The sequence below is a fragment of the Eschrichtius robustus genome, chromosome 14 (genome assembly GCF_028021215.1).
Source record: "Eschrichtius robustus isolate mEscRob2 chromosome 14, mEscRob2.pri, whole genome shotgun sequence".
Lineage (NCBI taxonomy): Eukaryota > Metazoa > Chordata > Mammalia > Artiodactyla > Eschrichtiidae > Eschrichtius > Eschrichtius robustus.
The window spans coordinates 6,718,355-6,741,348 of NC_090837.1; the positions used below are offsets into that span (position 1 = coordinate 6,718,355).

The 22,994-nt window shown below is 45.6% G+C and overlaps 2 protein-coding genes across 2 annotated transcripts in view; both read right to left on the reverse strand.

Moving 5' to 3' along the window:
* Positions 1–3,896, reverse strand: part of DNAH10 (dynein axonemal heavy chain 10) — a 146,180-nt gene extending 142,284 nt beyond the window's left edge. The window contains exon 1 of the mRNA XM_068562400.1: positions 3,484–3,896. Coding sequence (XP_068418501.1) covers positions 3,484–3,697 — 214 coding nt within the window. The 5' untranslated portion in view covers positions 3,698–3,896. The remainder of the gene's footprint in view (positions 1–3,483) is intronic.
* Positions 3,897–4,463: 567 nt separating this feature from the next.
* ATP6V0A2 (ATPase H+ transporting V0 subunit a2) overlaps positions 4,464–22,994 on the reverse strand; it is a 37,842-nt gene continuing 19,311 nt past the window's right edge. The window contains exons 8-20 of the mRNA XM_068562401.1: positions 21,729–21,822; positions 20,783–20,995; positions 18,603–18,753; positions 18,190–18,326; positions 17,694–17,881; positions 17,504–17,594; positions 16,318–16,436; positions 14,710–14,920; positions 13,979–14,098; positions 12,219–12,338; positions 10,306–10,423; positions 8,211–8,382; positions 4,464–7,553 (exon numbers count right to left, since the gene is read on the reverse strand). Of these exons, the coding sequence (XP_068418502.1) occupies positions 7,454–7,553; positions 8,211–8,382; positions 10,306–10,423; positions 12,219–12,338; positions 13,979–14,098; positions 14,710–14,920; positions 16,318–16,436; positions 17,504–17,594; positions 17,694–17,881; positions 18,190–18,326; positions 18,603–18,753; positions 20,783–20,995; positions 21,729–21,822 (1,834 nt within the window). The 3' untranslated portion in view covers positions 4,464–7,453. The remainder of the gene's footprint in view (positions 7,554–8,210; positions 8,383–10,305; positions 10,424–12,218; positions 12,339–13,978; positions 14,099–14,709; positions 14,921–16,317; positions 16,437–17,503; positions 17,595–17,693; positions 17,882–18,189; positions 18,327–18,602; positions 18,754–20,782; positions 20,996–21,728; positions 21,823–22,994) is intronic.

Below are 22,994 nucleotides of genomic sequence, written 5' to 3' on the forward strand. Positions count from 1 at the left end.
AGAGTCGTGCCTATTACGGTTGGCTGGAGGAAGTCATCGAGAAGACAGGACCGCTGCCCGACCCGCGAGCTGACCCCGGGCAATCGGAGTCCCCTTGCCCCTGCCCTGTCCTGGGGACGCCCACCCTGCCCACCACGCCCACCGTGAGAGCCGTCTCAAGAGTGCACCTGGAGAGATCAGGTGTGGCTGAGACCGCCAGACAGTGTGGGTGCCTGAACCCCGGGAAGGCCTCTCTATAAACTCTTAGATGCCGGCGGGCGGGCAGTGATCTCGGCCAGCCACGCCCAAGACCGCCACCTACTGATCCGGAGTGGCTGCCTCTTTCTCTGGTCTCTCCTTGCCCTCCGTGTATGGGGGTGGTTTGCGAACCAACACACAGTCCCACAGAAACATCCCAGTTACTGGAAACAGCCTTAAGGGACATGAAAGAAAGATTTGTGCAAATTCTCCAGGGAGATGAAGGACACAGGATGATCACATAGTTACAAGCACCCCCAAAAAATATAAATGACCATCATGCATAAAAAAAGAGGCTCAGCTCCACTAATTATGATACAAATGTACCTGAGAACGAGGAAGTGCATCCACCTTTCCTCTATGGGGTTGGCAAAAATTTTAACGATAATACCCAATGTTGGCAAGGATGTTGGCAAATGGACACCTCATCACCGTTGCCAGGTGTGGACTGGGAGGGCCATTCTAGAGAGCAGTTTGGCAGGACCCATCCAAGCTGTAAATGCACGCACCCGCCTAACCCACGGTTCCACTTTTAGGAATCTCTCCCACGAAATACCGAAAGCGTACAAAGGTAGACGCACATTGTGACGTTGTGTGTAAAATAAAGTACTGCGGAAAGATAAGTGTCCAGTCGTTAGGGATAAATAAAATATGGTGCATCTATAAAGTTACATAGATCTACAGGTACTGACATGAAAAATTCTGCAAGATATCTTTGAGGGAGGACCAGTCGCAACATACTATAGAAAGAGTGATCTTATTTATGGTTTCAGGAACTCTATATATATCTACATGTTATCATTGTATACATACCATTATCTGGAAAGATATAAACGATGACAGATAGATAGACAGATAGACAGATAGATTGATCTGAGAAAAGATCTGGCAGGATATACACCAAACTACCACTAGTGGTTACTTATAGGAATGGGAGCAGGGTTGAGGGAAGAGTGAAGGATCATTTTTTTCACTTTTTATTTTCTGTGTTTCTAAATTCTGTGTTATGTGAATTTTTAAGAGAACATCTTCCAGTAATACTCACTGGAAGTAAGTATTAATTACTTAATACCGTGTAAATTTTTAAATTACTGTGTAATTTTGCGATTTCTAAAAATTACTGTGTAAAAATGTAAGCAAGTTATTAAGTGATACGGACAGGATGATTCCATTTTGTTATTTCAAGAAACAACACATGCTTAGCTATTAGAACAGCATCTTGGACTAGCTGCTGCTGGTCTAGACACCCCTCTTTCCTCAAGACCACCCTGCCAGCATCTGTCTCCATCCAAATAATTTTTAACCAGGAGCAGAGAGAAGTCTTGACCAGGGGAGAGGCAGGAATAGAGAGAAAAGAGGGATGAAGGGACATGCATTGGCCCCACTCCAGGTCCTCTGGACAACCAGAGACCCCATAAAGGATCCAATAAAACTGTCCAAGGGTCTTTGTAAGTCTGCAGGCTTAATAAGCAGAGGGTGAGTGACAACTTGAAACCCGGAGCTGGGGAGGAGGTCCCGTCTCCCCACCTCTGTCCAGAACCCAACCCCCAACACTCAACACCATTCTAGTGCCCCCAGGAGCAGTAGCTTTTTTGAGTTTCTGGGGCCGGCATCCTCAGCAGGGAATACACTGCCATTCTCAAGATGTGACGACAGTGAGAAGACCCAGAAAAGGAGGGGAAGAACGTTGGGGTGGGCTGAGGGGTGGGTTAGAGACAGACCAGAAACAGACATAGTGCTCGGAAGATTTCCGAGGACACTTTGGAGGAATTAAGCAGGGGGACCCTCGGAGGTGAGACTAAAATCTCATTCCACATAGAACGGGGGCATCCTGCCAGGAGACACTGGGCTGAACATGTGGTAGTATACACAGCACAGAAAACAGCCACGAACTATTAACAGAAGCCCTCAGAGGTCACAAGAAGTCCAAGTCGCGTTCATTTCTTAGGGTCTTGGTATATATATATTTGTAAGTATACAAAGTCAGGGTTACTGAAATATGGTACATGTAAAATAGTCAATCCTGTTAGTGCATCTTTGTATCCAGAATTTCACTTGGTGATCATGAGAGTCTAAATTCAAGGTCCTATTATAACGTAACATCCAGGTCCAAAGGTCTGCTGGGAAAGGGAGGGGGGGGATAGAGTTAGATTCCAAATGTTACGAGGGTCATCCCTCTGGGTGTCATTTGCAATTTGTTATTGTTTATTTATGGGCTTGGATTTTTCTACAGTGAATATGTGTATTATTTTGTGCAAAGAATGTACATTTAAAATAAATGTGCCTACAACCTTTTAAGAAAAAAAAAGTTCTGCCTGGCTCTGCCATCCCACCCTGTAGGGAATCCAGAAGTCTCGTGAAGATGTGACAATAGCACAGGAGACTGACATTGATGGGACACATCACACAAACCCGGTCTGTGACAGCTGCACTGATACTGGTGCTCCTACTGGGAGAGAACTTGTGTGTCTCTCAGTCTCCTTTCTGAGTGTCCCCTGCACTCTGTCCTGTCTCCCCCCTCCCCCCCCCCCCCCCCCCCCCCCGCCACCCAGGCCGTCTCTGTGTCCCTGGGCTGGACCAGCCACCTCCACAGAAGGTTCTGGGCATCAGTCACTGTCATTTTTATTTAAAATGCTAAATTGTTCAACATAAACGTTTAAATCTACTGTAATTATTTTAAAACCTTGTTTTGGTGTTACTTTACAATAGCACGTAGGGAGCCTGGGAAAATAGGAAGGGGCACGCTTCTCCACCTCTGGGAGACCCTGTCACCATCTGAGAGAGTGAGGATGAACTGACCCTCTCAGCCCCTGGGCCACTTCTCTATCCGTCTATGACACGTCACTGGACAGCGACACATATTCTTCTGAGTCTTTACTATGTGATCTGTGTGGGTGAGCTAGTTAACCCTCTCTGTGCCACAGCTTGCTCATCTGTAAAATGGGATAACAATACACCCACGTCATGGGATTAATAGCTGATATACGCATTTGGAACTGTACCTGGCACAGAGTAAGCGCTAAATGAGTGTTTGCGTGATTATTCATTCAAGGTCCGACTTTCCAAGTGGGCTTGTCCAGTTCACCCAGTGGCTGGACTGTGCCTGCACACGGTGGGCGACAATACGCATTTGCGGACGGCACGGGAGGCCAAGAGCGGGGTGGGCGGGGGTCTGCAGCCCCCGCGGTGGTGAGGCCGGGAACGGGGCAGGAGGGGGCGCGGCGGGAGGGCGGCCGCGGGGCTCACCGATCTCCATCTCCACTTCCTCGGGCACCACCTTGCGGTAGAAGAAGAGTGTCGAGGCGCCCTCCTCGTCGCTGGTCTGGTTGAGGAAGTGCAAGATGAGAGCCTCGACCTCGCCGTCGTTGCGGTTCAGCAACTCCTCGAAGAGCTGGGGGTCTGTGATGCCGAAGGCGGTGTACACTCGGTCGCGCATCCACAGCACCCGCAGGTCGTCCATGGCGCCGCAGAGCCGGCAGCAACCGCCCAGCACCGGGCTCAGGGAGCAGAGCGCCGGGCGGGCGTCTGTGGCAACGGCGCCCCTAGCAACGGGCGCCCCGGCAACGGCCGCAGCGGGCGCGGGGACCCACGGTCTCCGGGCGCCCCTGCACCCGGGTCCCGCGCTCACAGAGGCGCGAAGCGGGACCCGGGAGGGTGGCGCGGAGCGCCTGGGTAGGGGCCGCGGCGCCCCAGCCTGCGCGCGGAGGGGGGCCGGGGCTCTTCCCCCGGATTGGCGCCCCCTTCCTCCTGGGAGGACCGAGATGAGCTTGACGGCCGCACGCAAGCCCCTGGGACGGAAAGACGTGTAGGAAGGCAGCCGACTGCAGACCTGGAGGTGCGCCAGGAGCCTTGTTAAGTGCTGCATGTGCAAGGCCTCCTGTGATTCTCACCGCCACCGCGTCTGCGACTGTCCTGCCCGCTTTGTCGATAGGGAAACAGTGGCAAGACACGTGACAGACAAGGTCACGGTATCTCGGAGGTGGTAGAGGCAAAGTTGGACGCGAGACAAAATGACTATAGTCTGGGCCCTCGGGTCGCTACGGATCAAAGGGCGTCAGAAGAGAAAACACACAGCGAAGACTCCCAAGAAGGCGCAGGCTCCTTCTGGTGTACCAGGATCAGGGAAGGGGGAGCCCCAAGAAGGGACACTGGCTACAGAGTAGGAGAAGCCAAGCTCTTCAGCTTTGTAAAGCCAATCCAAAGCCTAATAAAGCAAAACACCCACATTTCAAAAATAGAGATATATTTATTTTTCGTTAGTAAAGGGAAGTTCAATACTGATAGGAAGATGCAAATTTGTCCCTTCATACATCTGTGGATCTTTAAACTTGTTCAGTCGTTTTCCCTCATTGAGCCCCTAGATTACTGGGCTGACCCTAAGAACCTAGCCTTCTCATTGGATTTTCCCATCAAGGAACAGGCGGAATGTTCTAAGTATTTCTTAAAATTCTAAACCGAAGTTCAGCATCATTGGCCTGGCTGTTGGAAAATTACTACTCCGAACTGTTGTATTTTCATCATCTTGAATTAAGATTTCTTAATAACCTTGCTGGAGATATACCAGATGGCATGCAAGCAAACCTGGCTTTAAATCTTTAATAAAGTTGTTTTTAAATGCAGACTGCAGAACAGTTGAAGTTATTTTTATTTCTGTTTTCCAAAATGAATCAGGCCCTGAAGTGTCTGAATTTTTAATTCGTAAACATAAGAGTTACCTATCCTATAGTCTACGCCTTTTTATAAACTGCTGCAGAACGAAAATTCAGATCAGAATGTTGTTATAAAATACGCATTCCAGAAATGAGGACAGGGTGGCATTCAGCGAAGGGTGAGTCTCCTCAAAGTCCTAGCCACAATAAACTGCCAGCCCACAGGCTCAGCGTGACCCCCATCAAACCCCCTTTGCACTCCTTAACTCAGCACAATCACATCACCACCAGGACCTTCTTCACCCTTGCAGGGCGAAATCAAACTCTATTTTCCTGAAGAAAGCCCTTGGATTTTCATGTTAGGATGAACACCTGCATGAAAACTGGAAGACGTGGCAGTCGTGACTTTTCGTGTTGGGAAAAAAATAAACAGATGAACTTAGCATCATCCAGACAACTGACCGTTTTTCCTCTGCATGCCTGCTATCAAGGGAATGAAGTTATGTCTTAAGAACTGTATACGTAATAGTTCTACCAAACAGCTTAACAAACAAAACAGAGCAACTGCTCTGGTAACATGACACTGGAACCAGCAGCTTTATATTAAGAAAGAAAATTTACCTTGGTGACTAAAAGACACCATCAAACTGTAATTTTAGAGAGTTCTTTCACAAAAATTAGGACTAACAATCCGTCTTTTACACCATTACGTTCTACAGAACTACTACATAGGTTTCCGTTGAAAAGAGACTCTTCACCCTCTGTTCTATGCCCTGATAGAGGCGTTCACTGGAATTAAAAAGTGGCCCCCGTGACAACTGCCAATGGGGACAGAAAAGAATTCTAGCAGATCCCGTACGTCTCCTGTTTACTAGTCAGTTAACCAGTCAGTTTACTTGTCAGTTAAAATGGTGGGTTTCCTAAGGATGAATTAGTTACCATCTTGGAGTAAAATAATAAAAATAAGAACTTGTGAGGGACACATTTGTAACCTGGAAGGCATTATTCAGATTTCGTATTCACCCAAAAGAAGTGTCCAAGTGCCCTTCTGAGGAAACTTAACGTTGACGGCAGTAGCATTTTTAAGAGTTTCATCAGCATCGTTTTATGTTTGATATTATGAGGGACAGCATCTCGTATGAGAGGAGTAGCATGGAATCTTTACTACAATTTAAAAGGTTTGATGTCAGAGTCACAGTTATGTCACGATGCTCAATTCATGCCTCTCAGCAAATAGGCCTTGAAATGACCTGAAAAGATACGCTTAAATTCAGGGCTACCATGATCTTAGCTTGTAATGAAAACCCTAAACTCTCTATCACCAGCCAACGTGAAGGAGACAAGCGGGCCTCTTCACGTGAGTTACTCAAAATGTTAAGAAAGCGAAAATACTGCAGGTTTCTTTTTGAAAATAATTATCTAAAATCAGTTACAGTAAAATATGAAAAACGAACATAATTTACAAGAATACAGGACAGATCAAAATGTTCAATAGGACTGACTCAAATGTCAAGTGAAAAGATGAATTTAATCTGAAGATTATACATTAATGGCTTAGTAAGAATTGGTTTTCAACTGATCTAAATAGCTTTTAAAAGTTTAACTCTAAATGCCTTTATTAGACATTTATTTCGAGTTAGTCTGAAAGTGAATCATTATAATTATACTTACTGTTCTCAAGGATAGTTGCAACTTCTTCATGGTAAAATATCTTAATTTATATTTTATTATAAAAATATACAAAATACTACTTTTTACCTTTCCTTCACTCAGTATAAACCCCTTTTGGTTCAGGAACATCAGCCAAGCTGGTCACTAAGTTCGAATCATATCCATATTACATCTTCTATAGTCACACTGGATTTTAAGGCTCAGCACACAGTTTATCTTCCCAAACATACAATTATCATAATCGGTTTTATGTAAGGATAACAGGATAAGAGTCTTTAAAAAAATATACAAGTGGGATAACCATTTGTTGTATGTTATTTTATCCCATTTTCTCCAATTATGAAAACAAGACAAAATCGTAGAAACAATTCTACTTGTAATTCTAGATAGTATACGATAAAAAAAGTTTGCATACTTTTAACCAAGCAAAATAAATGTGAATCTTTTGATTAACCATCATTAAATTTTTTTAAAAACTACTTAACTTCAGCTGTTGGAAAATATTATCTGACAACTTCAGGTGACAGGATACCTCTAGTTTTTTTTTTTAAATAAGTTGAAAAGGAATCAAGTACTTAAGACCATTTTCAATCAGCCATTCAAAACTGGCTTCTCTCCCCCAAGCCTATATTTTTACAAATAACTTTAACATAACTTTTGGCATTAACTTATATTTGCTCATCATAAAAACTGAAAGAAATTTCTATATCTGAAACTGAGAAACTTTACAAAATATTTAACATACGAGGAAGAGGTATATCTTACAGAATCATCTGGCTAGCTCATAAGGCAGTTAATGAAGATGGAATTTTTCCTATCGTCAATTTAACATAAGGAAATTCTACAACATGATAATTCTCCTTAAATCTGAAAGCTTGTTGGATACAGCAATACGATCATGCCATGTCGTCGCTAAACTTCGAAGAAAGTAATCTGAGTGAGAAAGGAACAAATTTGGTGCCTGCACCAACGTAGAATTTGTTCTGAAATTCTACCCTAAAAAAACAAACAAAACAAAACAAAACAAAAAACCACATATTAATGAAAGATTCTGAATAACACTTGCTCCATTTCTTAAAACAACATTTATAAGTTAAAAAAAAAAAAAAAGTTCCTGTGCTTCTGAAGTCGCTTCATTCCATACATGCTCTTGGCACAAATACTTTTACTTGGATAAAATACACACACACACTGGCCCTTTGTTGCCTTTCTCATGAAGAAAACGCTGACACCTCACGTCACCTCCCACCCTATGGATATACACGAGTATTAGGAACCTCTCCCTCCTCAGTAACTGGATACACAGACAAGTAATCTGATATACACTGTAAAACATTAAGAAATATGGTTTACAATAAGATAAAGCAACCTGTCAGACCCAAAGTGAATCGAAAGTGTGAAATACACAAAATTATTCAGCAAGCGTAAACTTGCTTTTATGTGTCGGCGACAAAAGCTCAGAAACAAAATACAGTTTTAACTCAGGGGATCGGAATACAGATCCCAATCCCGGGAAGGGAAGAGCTAGCCTAAATAACATATGTATACATACACGTATCACTGGAACTGTGACACGTATATGCAATGTATTGGGGGAGGAGGGTGTTAAGACTTTTTTTAAGTACCAGTTCCAAAGCTAAACTCCAAACTCACCAGTGGAGGCGGATGGCGTGAAGAAATGCAGAAAGCCCTTCCATGATCAAAAGGATGAAAACTGTCAAAACTGCAAAGAGAGCGATGACCGGGAGCAGGAGCAGGACCCCGTAGGTCGTGTCTACTCGGAGGCCGACTCGCATCAGCATGGCCCACAGCACGTCAGACAACTCTGCAAGGCAAGCATTCTGCAGAGTTAACTTCTGTTCACCTTCAGTGAGTCACTTCGATTAGCTACTTAGACTGGGTTTCCTTCTGAAACAATTTTGAATTGCTATCCCTAAAATAAATACACACCCATATAAGGTAGACGTAATCGGCTTCCCACGTAAAAGTTAACCGGCAACTTGATCATCTCAAACACGGGGGAAGACTTGACATTCCAGAGAAATCAGGGGCCTGCCTGCCTGCCAGTTAGAGATCCTGACCCAAATAGGGGTCCGGCTGGCTCTGTCCCAACGCAGCACTGGGCCAGGCAGCGGGAAGCTGGGCGTCAGTCCTGACTCGGCTACTAACTGACCGGACCGGGTGGGGTGACCCTGTGCCAGCACCAACCCTCCCTGGGCTTCAGTCTCCTCCTCTGTAATGTGAGGATGATGGACCCCCCCCTCCAGCCAGCAAGTCCTAGACTCGTGGCTATGCTTATAAAAATATCAGTGTAACAACAACAACAAAAACCTCTATCATCTGGTAGTTTTTTCCCCAAGCACGGTCTTTGCCCAGTAGTGCAGGAGCAGAACAATGACCGTCCACCGTCCGAAGCATCCTTAACGGTCAATGGGGAAAATCACAGTTGTTCTGGGACCTTTCGAAAGTGTTGTCAAAAACAGTAAAACCTCTCTTACTGTTGCTTATAAACGCGCAGAGAAATGAAAAACCAGAGTAGATCTATTCTTGAAACATTAGAAACACTGAGCCTTAAACTTGCTGGGGGGTTTTGGTAAGAAGAACTTGTCAGGGTGGCTTGAACAGCCTTCTTCTCACGCCACTTGGGCTTGCTGGGCACCTTGACACGGCGTGAGCATCTCCTCTAACACCCGGCACGCTGTCCTCCTCTTTTCTGAGTTTGGAGCGGCTTCTAGCACAGTACGCTTTGCACCTTCAACGTCCTGAAACACCTCCTAGAGTTCCTGTGGCACCACTTCTGGGACATCTGCATCTCCTTTCTGTACGTCACCAAGTTCCTCTGGCTGCAGATTTCACCTCTCGGACGGCACCAGTGTCACCACTCCCGTGGTCAGCTCTTCCTCCTGAACTCCAGCTACATTCCGTCTGCGTGTCACTTCCAGCGTATCACTGCTTGTTCCTCTGCTGCACTTTTTCATCTGTGCTGGCCAATTCCCTCGGTTCAGTGATCCGTTTTCAAATGCCATGTGGCTTTACCACTGGCCCACAAGGAGCCAACACCACCATGCGCTTTGCTGTCTGTGCATGAACTAATAAGCAGCAGCAGATGCACAGGGACCCATCACAACAGACTCTGAAAGGAGTGACGTGGCTGGTCGCCGATCGTGATGCGCGTCTGTGTTATTCACGTAGTGACTTGTGGCCTGAAGGGCCAGCAGTGAAGCCTGCGCTTCGTACCCATACACACAGTTTTTACTGTAGTAACTGAAATTTCAACCATGTTCTTGGGGGACTGCTGAGACTTAACTAAACGCCAGGTAACTGAAATCCATGCATCAAAACTACTAATCAGCATTGTTTTAGGACTTGCTTGACACAACTAGACATTCACTCTTGGTAAGGCGGCGCTGAATACAGTAACGGTAATAACAAGAACAATAATGGTCAGAGCAGAGGGAACGAAATGCCTATGCCAGACGTTCCCAAGCCTTCTCGGTCCTTGGAGCCCCTCGTGTGTCCCAGTAGATTTTTTCACAGCACCCTGAGGCCAAAAGAAATACCCAGGAGACCAGTGCAGTAAGTAGTCAAGTCCAAACAACTTAACAGTCCCTGTTCACACAGGATCCGAAAAATAGTGCCCTTTCCATCAAAATTTTTCAGTGTCCCACGGCGCCCCCATGAGTTCACCGAGGCGCTGCGGGGTGTCTCGACACAGAGTTTGGGAGCTACAGGTCTAAGCAAAACTTACGTGCGTGCGCCAAACTGAGTGCCCAGAGCCTCAGGTACGAAGCGGTGTTGGAGATGCATCCCAGACAGTACTCGATGGAATGAATTACTTGGGTCATTAGTATTTCTCCAAAATTAAACTGAGAGAGATGACACAACATGTGTTAGACTCCACCCATGACACGCTAACTTCCACAAGCTACAAGTCTGCTCCACTTTCAGGGTTACAGTGAAAGGACTGGCCTCTGGAATACAGGTGAGGATGTGCTGGCGTGTGAGGAACAGGCAATCACGAGATCTGAGCGCTGCTCACAACTCCGCCACCAACCAGCTCCCCGACCCACAGAGCTCCCGCCCCCTCGTCCCCGGGCCGCGGTCCTGCACGTAAGGCGAGGGTGGCTGGGCCAGAACTGTGATGGCACAATGCCCACGGCCCTCAGGCAGCCCAACGAGGTTCTTGAGGTACTCTTAGTAATTACAAAACATGTAATGAGAGACAGACATCTACCAACCACAAGATTAGGAGACTGTGAACGCGTGCGTGTGTTTAACAGATAAGAGCATCTTAATACAAGTCTGACGAGGGGAAATTATAAAAGAGTCCCTGATGATGGTGAAAAGGCTGCAAAACACTGGGCAAGATGGCTCCCACATTCTTTCCAGCTCCGCTTTTTGCTTTTTTATGATCTTAAAAACTGAAATATTAATTGTCCCAAATTAAAACACTAAATTACATAATAATTACAAAAGGCTGACTGTAAGAAATTCTGTTTAGTCCTCATCGGACAGCCAAAAAAGTTTCCAAGAAAATAAAGCAAACCAGAGTAACAGACGTGCTCTGTTCTGTCTGCCAGGACTGTGCTTCCCTTCTTTGCGAGGAAGTGCTTCTTCTGCCGTCTAACCCTGTATCGCACAGTTGTTATGGGCTGAATTGTGTTCCCCCCAAAATTTGTCTGTTGAAGCCCTAATCCCCAGTGTGACTGTGTTTGGATATGGGGCCTTTAAGGAGGTAAGTAAGGTTAAATGAAGTCATAAGGGTGGGGCCTGACCCAATAGGACTGGTGTCCTTGTAAGAAAAGGAAGAGACACCAGAGAGGCACAAACAGTGAAAAGGCCATGTGGGGACACAGCGAGAAAGCAGCCGTCCACAAGCTTGGGAGAGAGGCCCCAGGAGAAACCAACCCGGCCAACATCTTGACCTTGGACTTCCAGCCTCCAGAACCGTGGGAAATACATTTCTGTAGCTGAAGCCCCCGAGTCTGTGGTCGTGGCAGCCCATGCAGACTACTGCAGCAGTCACTGGTCTAGGGATGGCGAGTGACCCCAGCCAGGCCAATCACAGTACTTCCCTGGGATTTTTCCTCATGGTAACAAGCAGGGAAGTGCGCTTTTCTCTGACTGAAGAAAATAAGCCCAGTGTTCACTGTGGCCATGGTTCCAACACCAAGGGGCCAACTGGCTTGAGAATATGAAGCAAACTTGTGAAGAAAAACCAACTCAGACTTGCTGGGATTGGAAATCCAAAGCCCCACCCTCCTGAGGCCCACTCTGCCCCATCCTGACGTGGGCCAGCAGATTCCCCTTGAAGCCAGTGTGAACAGGGTCTCTTTCTTACAACTATGGGCAAGTTCTAATGAAGACGAGAGTCTTCTCAAAGCAATGTTCATGGCACCTTAAGTCACTCAGCATCACAACTTGTAATGTTAACACTATAAATCCCACTGTAAGACTGAAACTCACAAAATGTTAACCCAGAATCATTATATTATGATGACAATTGTATGACCAGAACAGCATGTGGAGAGCTTTGAGTAACGGTTGTTTTGCTTTGAATTTTGTTTTCTAAGATGATTCTTATCACTCTCATAATGACGATCATCTCTGTGCAAGCCTGGCTCCTTACCTAACATCACCAACAGTAACTGAAAAGGTTACCTCTTCACACGTCACTTCTCTACATCCATCTTCCATTTGGTTGTTTCCCGCTTCTATGTCTTGGCTTCCCAGCAAAGAAACTTCTTCCTCGCTATCTTTTCTTACAAGTGTGTAACCACTCTAAAAACAACCCAAAGAGTACAGAGTCAGTGCCTTTAAAATCACAAGGTTGTGACAAAGTCAAAGTTAGCACCCCTTCGATTCTTTTAAAGATTCAGTCTTTAGGAATGGAAAAAAAAAAAAGTCCTTTAAAAGAAAATGAGGGGGCTTCCCTGGTGGCGCAGTGGTTGAGAGTCTGCCTGCCAATGCAGGGAACACGGGTTCGAGCCCTGGCCTGGGAAGATCCCACATGCCGTGGAGCGACTAGGCCCGTGAGCCACAACTGCTGAGCCTGCGCGTCTGGAGCCTGTGCTCCGCAACAAGAGAGGCCGCGACAGTGAAAGGCCCGCGCACCGCGATGAAGAGTGGCCCCCACTTGCCGCAACTAGAGAAAGCCCTCGTACAGAAACGAAGACCCAACACAGCCATAAATAAATAAATAAATAAATAAATTTAAAAAAAAAAGAAAATGAGCATATCATACCCACTAGGATGGCTATTGTAACAAAAAAAAAAAAGAAAATAAATAAGTGTTGATTAGGGTATGGAGGAACTGGAACTCTTGTGCATTGCTGGTAGGAACGTAAAATGGTGCAGCCACTGTGGAACGTTTGGTGGTTCCCAAAAAATTAAACAAAGAATTACCATTTCTGGGTACACACCCAAAAGAACTGAAAGCAAGGACTCCAACAGATATTTATATACCCATGTTCTTAGGAGCATTATTCACAGTAGCTGAAAGGTGAAAACAACCCAAGTGCCCATTCATGGATGAAGTGATAAGCAAAATGTGGTCTATCCATATAATGGAATATTATTCAGCCTTAAAAAGGAAATTCTGACACAAGCTACAACATGGAGGAATCTTGAGGACATTAGGCTAAGTGAAATAAGCCAGTCATAAAAGCAGAAACATTATATGATTCCACTTATGTAAGGGACCTAAAGTAGTCAAATTCATAGAGACAGAAAGTAGAAGAGTGGGTGCCAGTGGCTGGGTGGAGGGGAAATGGGGAGTTAATATTAATGAGTAAAGAGTCTCAGTTCGGGAAGGTGAAAAAGCTCTGGAGACGGATGGTGGGGACGGCTGCACAATGTGAATGTACGTAATGCCACTGAATGTGCACCTAAAAACGGTTAAGATGGAATATTTATGCCATGTATATTTTACCACAATTTATAAAAAATAAAATAAAATGAGAAACTAGACACACAAGAAAACAGTCTGGAAAGAAACTCAACAAGTGGTTAACACTGGTCATAACTCGGCAGGAGAACTTAAGGGCACTATTTTCTATATTTTCCACATTTCCTTTAATTATGTTATTTAAATTAAAAAAAAAAAAACTTGAAAAATCAAGAGGCAAGAATAAGGAACAAAAATGCTTTAATTATGACAAGCAGTACTGAGGGATTCAGTTCCATCTCCTGATAGGTTTGTGGTTCATTACCAGAGGACCTGTTTCCCGTGCCCGGACACGGCAGGCTCTTTGCACCACGCTTCTGCAGAACAGGCAACGCGAAAGTTCTCGATGAAGGAAACTTTGGCTTTTAAATCAGAGTCTGGGACCCCATGGAAGGCGTTTTCTTTACAAAACCTTTCACAACTAAAAACAGACTTCGCTCACCATTTACAAACATGCAGCCAAACCCACACTTACCCTGCTGACCCCAAAGCAACTGCGCCCATGGTGAAGCCACAACAAGAAGAGTGGTTTTCCCAAGAAGAGCACAGGGACAGACAACGCTGTGATGACCAGAAGCAGCCTCTGGACGTGCTCCTGTTGGCGCAAAAGGGGAGGAAGCCGGTTAAAACGCGAAGATGTGCTAACAATGTCATTGGTGTACTTAAACTAGTGAAAACCAAGTAAGATGTCTCTTTATTGATTAACAAGGAACATAAAGTAAATGCAAGCTAAATTACATTTGCCAGGGTGTCTTTTCCTTTCGTTTCCTAAACTCACAGCTGATGTGCGTGGCATCACACAAATGCACATTTATAGAAAAGCCATTTTTGGAGAGGGCCAGCGTGCCGTGGTCCAAGTGCCAGTTCTCTGAGGACCCAGCTTAGTCAGAGGTTGATTTTAAAGCAACTGGAAAAATGGATGGATGGACAGCCCTCAGGAACCCTCCAGTAATACATTCTCTTCCCACCAGTTTTCATGGCTACTGAGGGGCAGCGAGTTTGGATCACACAGTCTGACCAGGGCCCCCGAGACAGCACTCAGAGCAGGATGGCACCCTCTTGTGATAACACACAGAGGAGCAGAAAGCCCCTCGGTGCCTGGGAGGCCTGTGGAAAGCACCTTTAATCATTCTACTAATGAAAACAAAAAGGCTATCAGGAGGACTTCCTTTGAGTTCTTCACAGTGGAAAAACACAACTGCTTACCTGCCCTGGGTAAAGACCACCTGTGTCACTAGCCGGGAATAAAAACATGTTAATAAATTCAATCAGAATGCTAGGAGCGACTCTGGAGGTTTCTGCTGAATAAACCAGCCACTTATAGACAATCATAAATATAAGGTAGCCAAAGATGCAGAGCATGAAGAGAAGTTCTGGGATGGAAACCAGATAAATGTTGAACTTCTTCCTGAAATGTCTAGGGAAAAAAAAAAAAAAAAGGAATTGATCAACCCATGAACAACACTGGACTAAGAGAAAAAGGAAAGAGTAAATTAATCTTAACTTCTCTGTGACAAAGTCTATCTCAGCATAACATCATCTGTCTTACGATTCAGATGTAACCACGAAGAAAAGAGATGTGAGGACAGTAGAGATGACTAGTGTTTGTTTCACTGTCAGATCCAGCTAGAGAAGAAAGACATAATTTCTTTCCCCTAATATACCAGCTCTAAGAAACAAACAAAAGTTTTCTGATTTAGAAAGTGAAAAAAGGATATGACAAAAATCACCTCTGGAAATAAACATGAACGTACATGTTGCATGTCTCCCTCACTTGAAAGTAAACTCCATGAGGGTGAAAACTTTTTTCTGTCCTCCTCACCGTTCAATCCCTGGTGCCTAGAACAGTGCCGGGCACCTTCTATGTGCTCAACAAATATTTGCTGAATCAATGAAGCTGCCAAAAACCTTATCATCAAAACAGAATTGGGGCTTCCCTGGTGGCGCAGTGGTTAAGAATCCGCCTGCCAATGCAGGGGACACGGGTTCAAACCCTGGTCTGGGAGGATCCCACATGCCACGGAGCAGCTAAGCCTGTGCACCACAACTACTGAGCCTGTGCTCTAGAGCCCACAAACTACAACTACTGAGCCCACATACCACAACTCCTGAAGCCCACGCGCCTAGAGCCCGTGCACCGCAACAAAGAGTAGCCCCCGCTCGCCGCAACTAGAGAAAGCCCGCGTGCAGCAACGAAGACCCAATGCAGCCAAAAATAAATAAATAAAATAAATTAAAAAAAAAATAAAACAGTATCATGGGACTTCCCTGGTGGCTCAGTGGTTAAGAATCCGCCTGCCAATGCAGGGGACACGGGTTCAAACCCTGGTCTGGGAGGATCCCACATGCCACGGAGCAGCTAAGCCCGTGCACCACAACTACTGAGCCTGTGCTCTAGAGCCCGAGTCACAACTGCTAAGCCCATGTGCCGCAACTACTGAAGCCCGCGTGCTCTAGGGCCCACAAGCCACAACCACTAAGCCCGCGTGCTGCAACTACTGAAGCCCGCACCGCCTAGAGCCCACGCTGAGCAACGAGAGAAGCCATCGCAATGAGAAGCCCGCACACCGCAACGAAGAGTAGCCCCCGCTCGCCGCAACTAGAGAGAGCCCGCGTGCAGCAGCAAAGACCCAACACAGCCAAAAATTTTTAAAAATAAAAATAAAAATAAATAAAAAACATAATCATATTAATACAACAAACCACTATGCTGGCTGCCTTTAAGACCCATGTAGTCTACCATCAAGAAGGAAAGTTTAAGAAATACCAAAAACTTGGCTTATAAATACTGGTTAAAAAATAATCTGTACTTACAAGTGGTTAAATATTCCCAGAATGACTCCAAAAGTCATGTGAATAATTCCGAAAATCACAGACATTTTCATTTTGAAAGAGTTCAGAAAAGTGAGACGATTTGTGGCCAAGTTCCAAATCTAAAGACAAAACAAAACCAAAAAAGAAAACTTTAACTTCCTTCAACTGCCTTAGGAGAAAAGTGCTGTTCCTTAAGGAAACTTGTCAGGTTTTTTCAAGTTTCCAATTATATTAAGACTTTAGGCAACAACATTAAATTATACCGATTATGTTTAGAGATGAGAATGAACATTTAGGAGAGAGCTACCTTGGAGAGCTCAGATTAGGGAATGCTAGACTTCGGTCACTGAGTTTTTTTCACTACTGTATCACATCACTCCAAATCAATTTTGAGGTAGTTTCTAAGCTTGTCTTTTAAGGCTGAGATTCCTCGTGAAGACCCCTGGGTCTAGGGAAATGCTGCCTGGGCCTCGTAAGCAGCAGCCTGCTGAGCCGTGTTGGGGGCAGGACAGGGGCAACCCCGGCCCTGGAGCCACGGCTTCACTTTCCTTCTCCCCACACTTTTTCCCTTTCAAACCACCACCTCAATAAGCACCATGATAAGCCTAAGCTCCCTTTCCACTCTAAAATTCCATACTATTTCTTTCTACATCAAAGGGTAAAAAAACAATTCACATGTACAAAGAAGAAATCGAAGAAACAGCGCACATTACATGGCTCCGGAAGTGCCACTTTTCACTAGAGTAACACAGGTCAGGAAGTAGGACAGACTGTAGCCCCAGCTCCCTGTGGTCTTGTATTTGGGCACTGCCCCTGGCTTCCCAAACAGACCGTCAGCTTCTTCTGTACACCAGCCTGACTCAGAACACACAGTGAGCCTCTGGTGTCCAGGCAGAAACCCCCAGAGTACCACCCCCTCGCGTGCGACCACCTGAACCGTGCTGAACAGTCTGAGAAACCGCTGCGACAGTCTAAGCGAGGTGGCACTGGGAACTCCCTGGAGGTCCAGTGGTTAGGACTCTGCGCTTCCACTGCTGAGGGCGCAGGTTCGATCCCCGGTCAGGGAACTAAGATCCCCACAAGCCGTGCAGCACAGCCAAAAATTTTAATTAAAAAATTAGGTGGCAGCACCGAGGAACCCGAGATAATGGGGCGGGGGGGGGGGGGGGGCGGAACGGACACTCACGGGATCGATGCCAAGAGGATAAGGGCCTCGGAACACTCCGGGAACACTGGGATCCAACTGCAACACCCTGTTGTGCCTGATGACGCTATCACTGTAACAAAAAGCAGGGTGAGCGCCGCCTGCGAGGGGGGAGGGAGACTCGGAGAAACTGCCCTCCGCCTAAGGCACGGTCTGGCAGCAGGACACTCACTTCCAGAGCACCATCTTCCTCTGCTCCGCTGGGCTGTGACTGGAGCTGTACATGGCAGACACGTTCCACCCGGAGCCAAAGAGGCTGACGGACTTGGAAAAGCAGTCGTTGTAGACGAGGCCCGTGTACACCGAGAAGAGCCCCATCAGCAGGAGGATGTAGCGACCGTTGAAAACCATCCGCATGATCTGTGGGGGGAACGAAGCGCGGGGAGCGAAACAGGGCCACCAGGAAGACGAGCCGATGTGACCCACTTAGTCGGGGCGCTTTCTCAACCGCTCCTCTCAGGACTGCTCAAAAGCAAGCTCACGGCACAGACGCCCCCGTCACACAGGGGTGAAGACCCACCCGCCCCCCGCAGCCATGTCTCAGGTGGGTTATGGTTATCGCCCAAAACTGAACATCTTTAAATGTCTCTTTTTCCAGTTAAACAGAAGAGAGTCACTACTAATGCTGCCCAAACAGATATAATGAGCCCGAGTGTTTATGTTTTTACCTCTTGCGACTGACTTAGTCTGGGATGATCTTCATTTAACACCAACAGGAGGGCAAATAAAAACATCACAAAGCCATGTCCAAGGTCTCCAAACATCACGGCAAATAAAAAGGGGAACGTGATGATGGTAAAGAGAGCTGCGGGAAAAGCAAGCGATTTCTGATTCGCAGCAAAGGCAGAAAATTCTAGTTAATTCGAACGTGACCACATACCGTATAATGCTCTTGACTTTCTCCCAAATTCTCAGGAGAGAATTAACAGGCTAAAATTAACACTTTATACTAAATAAGGTAACCAGACAGTAATAGTGAGCCTATTTTTCCAAATATCTATTATATTCTCATAGGGAAAAAAAGCAGCAGTGATGTATAAAATGTATAAAACACGAAGACTGGCAAATTCAGGCTTCCAACCTGGGTTCACTTCTCGGTAGCTCCCAACCCCGTAGGCATCCACGATGTTCTGAAACCCCTCGGTGAATTTGTTGGTGCGGATGAGAGTCGGGGGTGTTTCTTTTGTTGGGATCGTGTTCATGAATGAGGGGATCGTAGCACCGCTCTCTCTCTTTCACGTGAAAAAAAAGAGACAGAGAAAGAAAAAATTACCACCCAAGAGCTCTTTCAACAAATGTTAGCTGGCTGCCATGGAAAGGCCCTCAGCACGTGGGGAAGTACTGACCACCCTCCTGGAGGTTCAAGTACAGCAGAAGTGACAGGAGGAACTGAGGAAGGCTCCTGGGGGATGTGGTGCTGGAGAAGGAAGAACCTAGCAAGGCTGAGTGGTGGGAAGCAGGCAGGGACAGGCATGACAAGAAAAAAAACAAAGTTTTGCCGTACTGACGTTTTGGTTTATTCTTGCCTATTTTTCAGTTTTGTTAGGTAATACTGTAGCTGTCTCTAAATTCCTCTTGAACATTTTTAAGAGCTAGACCACTAAATTCCAGTTGTATGTTGGTGATCCTGGGACTACTTATATGTACTCACACACACACAACAAGAGTATTAGTCGTGTCCCTCAAAACCGATGTTACCTCAATAAATAAGAATCATCTAGAGCTTTAAAATATATAAATAAAATAGATGTTCCATACTCCAAGATAACTAATTTATGTATTTCCTTCTTTCTCAGCACTGCGTGTTTTACGTTTGTGCCGTGACAGAATTATGTAATGAGACAAGGTGATTAACCAAAATCTCCTATGAAAACTTGTTTCCTTAACTGCCACTTGAAGTTCGTAAACCTGCTATTTCCAGTAAAGAACTAAGATTTTTTTTTGTTTTTTTATTTTATATTGGAGTAAAGTTGATTTACAATGTTGCGTTAGTTTCAGGTGTAGAGCAAAGTGATTCAGTTATACACATACATCTACTTTTTTTCAGATTCTTTTCCCATATAGGTTATTACATAGTATGAAGTAGAGTTCCCTGTGCTATACAGTAGGTCCTTGTTGGTTGTCTATTTTATATATAGTAGTGTGTATATGTCAGTCCCAACCTCCTAATTTATCTCTCCAAGAACTAAGTTCTGATACAGAAAAAAACCCTCACAGGAACGTGGGAGACTGACCCCATAGCCCAGGAGTGGAAAGAAGCTATTATTCAAAGTTCAGAGGCTGTAAGAGCAGAGATGGATGGGTTCAACTATATTTAACAAAAAACTTCTGCACAACCAAAGCAAACAAACAGAAAGAAACACCAAAAGACAAGTGACAAATTGGGGAGAATATTTGTTCTCGTATCACAGACAACGAGCCAAGGAAATTAATAAGAAAAAGACCAACAACCCAGTAGAAAACGGGCAAAGCATATGAACACAGCCTTCACCAAAAAAGTGAAAACTCAAAGGCTCTTCTTAAACATACAAAAAGATATTCAACCTCACTCAAAATAAGAGAAATACAACAACTGACAATATTTGCCAAAACTGATCCAGGAATTCCATGCTGGGAACTTACCCAGAGATAGATTTGTGCACGTCTGAACCGTCAAAGGTCAAGTGTTAGTCACTGCACTGGTATTCATAAAGTTAGAAACCACCTAAATGACCAGGGAACTAGTTCAATAAGCCATGGTACATCCATTCAGCAGGTTATTAAATAGCCATAAAAAAAACAGGGAAGTTTTCTTTTGAGAAAAGAACAGTGTGAATAGCACACAATCTTTTGTGAAGGAAGGGAATTCTCTCCCTTTATATATTCCTCTCTACTTATCTATGATTAAGAAACTCAAAGACATAAGTAAAACAAGGGCTGCCTTTGAGCAGAGGAACTGGACACATGAGGCCCTGGATAGGAGGAAGCCACTTCACTGGGTCTCTTATATTTTTTAATTTTTTTTTTTGACTTTTAAACCATGTGACTGAATTCCTTACTCAAAAGAGCAAATTAAAAATGCCTGTGCAAATCACTTTGCTGCACACCTGAAACATTGTAAATCAACCATACATCAATTAAAAAAAAAAATGCATGTGCACACAGAGCCTCGAGGGACCAACTCTCCGTAATTTCAGTTCAAAAGAGTCAACACGGTGTCCTCTCCTCCTCTATCTTATTTCCCGCGGGGAAGGGCCGGCAGGGAGGGGAGGGCCGCCTCACCGAGCCCTCCTCCAGAGCAAGGCGCAGCTCATGCAGATCGGCCTCGGGACACCAGACCTCGGCAATGAGGCACTTGTTGGTCACGTCGAAGCTGCACATGTTCAGCATATGGTAAATGGCTTTCATCTTCTTCACCTGGATGACGCGGCCGTAGACTGACTCGGCGGCTTTACAGAGCACTTGCCTTAAATAATCCTCGGTTTTGTGAAGCACCTGGGTGAGGACAAACGTGGACTTTCAGCAGGGTGTCCACTGGGCACCTGACCTCCTCTGAGGGACTTTCTCCTCAGTGATGGGGGGGCGGATTCCAGGCACCTGCCTCTCTGGGGACAGTTAAGGAAGTTCAGTCCTTCTCCTCCAGGCCCTGGAGCTGCCGTTCCAGAAAGGACCCCAGGGCACAGGAAATGGTTAGAAGTCGGGGTCCCTGTGGCGGCACGATGGCCTGGCTGGGTCCAGAGAGCTGGGGGCCTGGGTCTTACCCACTCCCAGCCTCGGCCCAGCTCCCTGTCAAACCCATGAGCCACCAACTCCCATCCCACCCCATCCTGCCAAGAAATCCCCTTTCACTCAAGTGGGTCAGAGTCTGCTTCTTGTTACCAAGAGCCCTTGCTGACCCAAGCGGAAATGGGAATTAAAATAGTGCAGGTAAAATTACAGCCAGCACTGTAAATGGGGCTCGCTTGTCCTCTCTGATCAAGAATTACACTCCGACAGATCAAAGATGACCAGACTCTTCTTTAAAGCCCCATCATTTAGAAACCATCTAGGTTTCTAACAGGCTGCTAAAATAAAGCTCCCACGAAGAGGAGGGAGGTGCCATTCCAAACTCCCTAAAGCACCTTGATGTGTCCACAACCCAAATGTTCCATATTATAGAAGAAAGTAAATGTATTTGTAAATGTTTTACAAACCCTCGGATGAGGAGGCAAGTTTCTGGTTCACTCACAGTATACAGATCTTGAATCCGGGTGTTCAGGCCCTCCTGAATCTCTCTCCGCTCCTCGGCGGTATTCGGGTAGGGGTAAATGTGGCAGTGGTAACTAGAAGACAGGATTCAACACAGTGCCGCGGCTGTCAGAGCTGCAAGAAGCTATGTCAAAAACTAGAGCTACATTCAGTCTACCTCCTGGGCGTACTTCCTTCCAAACCAGAATAAAAGCAGCCCTCTGGGAGAAAAAGGTGCAGACACAGGCACCCAGCCGTGGTAAGGCCTTGCACACGGACACTCAACAAATTTTCTATGGAATTCCACAGATTTAGTGAACTCTGTCTTGGCTCCACATTCCATTCCTACCCTCGATGATTCCCAAAAGCTCATTCCCAATTCCAACTTTCTGAAATTCACCACCACCGTTGGGCTGGAAATCATTAAACAAGTGTCAAATATAAATCAAAGACAAAGAACATACGACAATAATTACCTTTTACAAAGAAGAGAAAATCGGGGGAGGAGAAAGCTCTGGATGCCTAGCAATTGCCTCTGACGTGGGCTTCGGTAAACGTCCTCTGGGGCCACGTGTGACACCAGGACGCAGGGGAGGCAGAGCCACGCCCCCCCAGCTGCAGCCACACGCCCCCGGCTGCTGCGACTCCCACGCTGCCTTCATGTTTTAATGCCATGCTTTATATGTTCCTCTTTAAGCTCTGGCTACTAAACTTAAATTCTTACTCCAGCCTTAACCTAAGCAATATCTGTGAAGTCACAGGTTTGTGTGCTGGCTATAGTTTTTCTAATCTACGTAAAAAATAAATAGAAACCTATTAAAAGTAAAAATAGGCTAGCCCATGTATCACCTAAAGCTACTTTCCATAACACCGGCGACTGAGTATCAAAGTCTGGTGAACGCTGAAAAATAGGCTAGCCCATGTATCACCTAAAGCTACTTTCCATAACACCGGCGACCGAGTATCAAAGTCTGGTGAACGCTGAAAAATAGGCTAGCCCGTGTATCACCTAAAGCTACTTTCCGTAACACCGGCGACCGAGTATCAAAGTCTGGTGAACGCTGAAAAATAGGCTAGCCCGTGTATCACCTAAAGCTACTTTCCGTAACACCGGCGACTGAGTATCAAAGTCTGGTGAACGCTGAAAAATAGGCTAGCCCGTGTATCACCTAAAGCTACTTTCCATAACACCGGCGACTGAGTATCAAAGTCTGGTGAGCTGAACTTGAGCCTTCATTCCCAAGGGAAAAAAAAAAATATCACATCT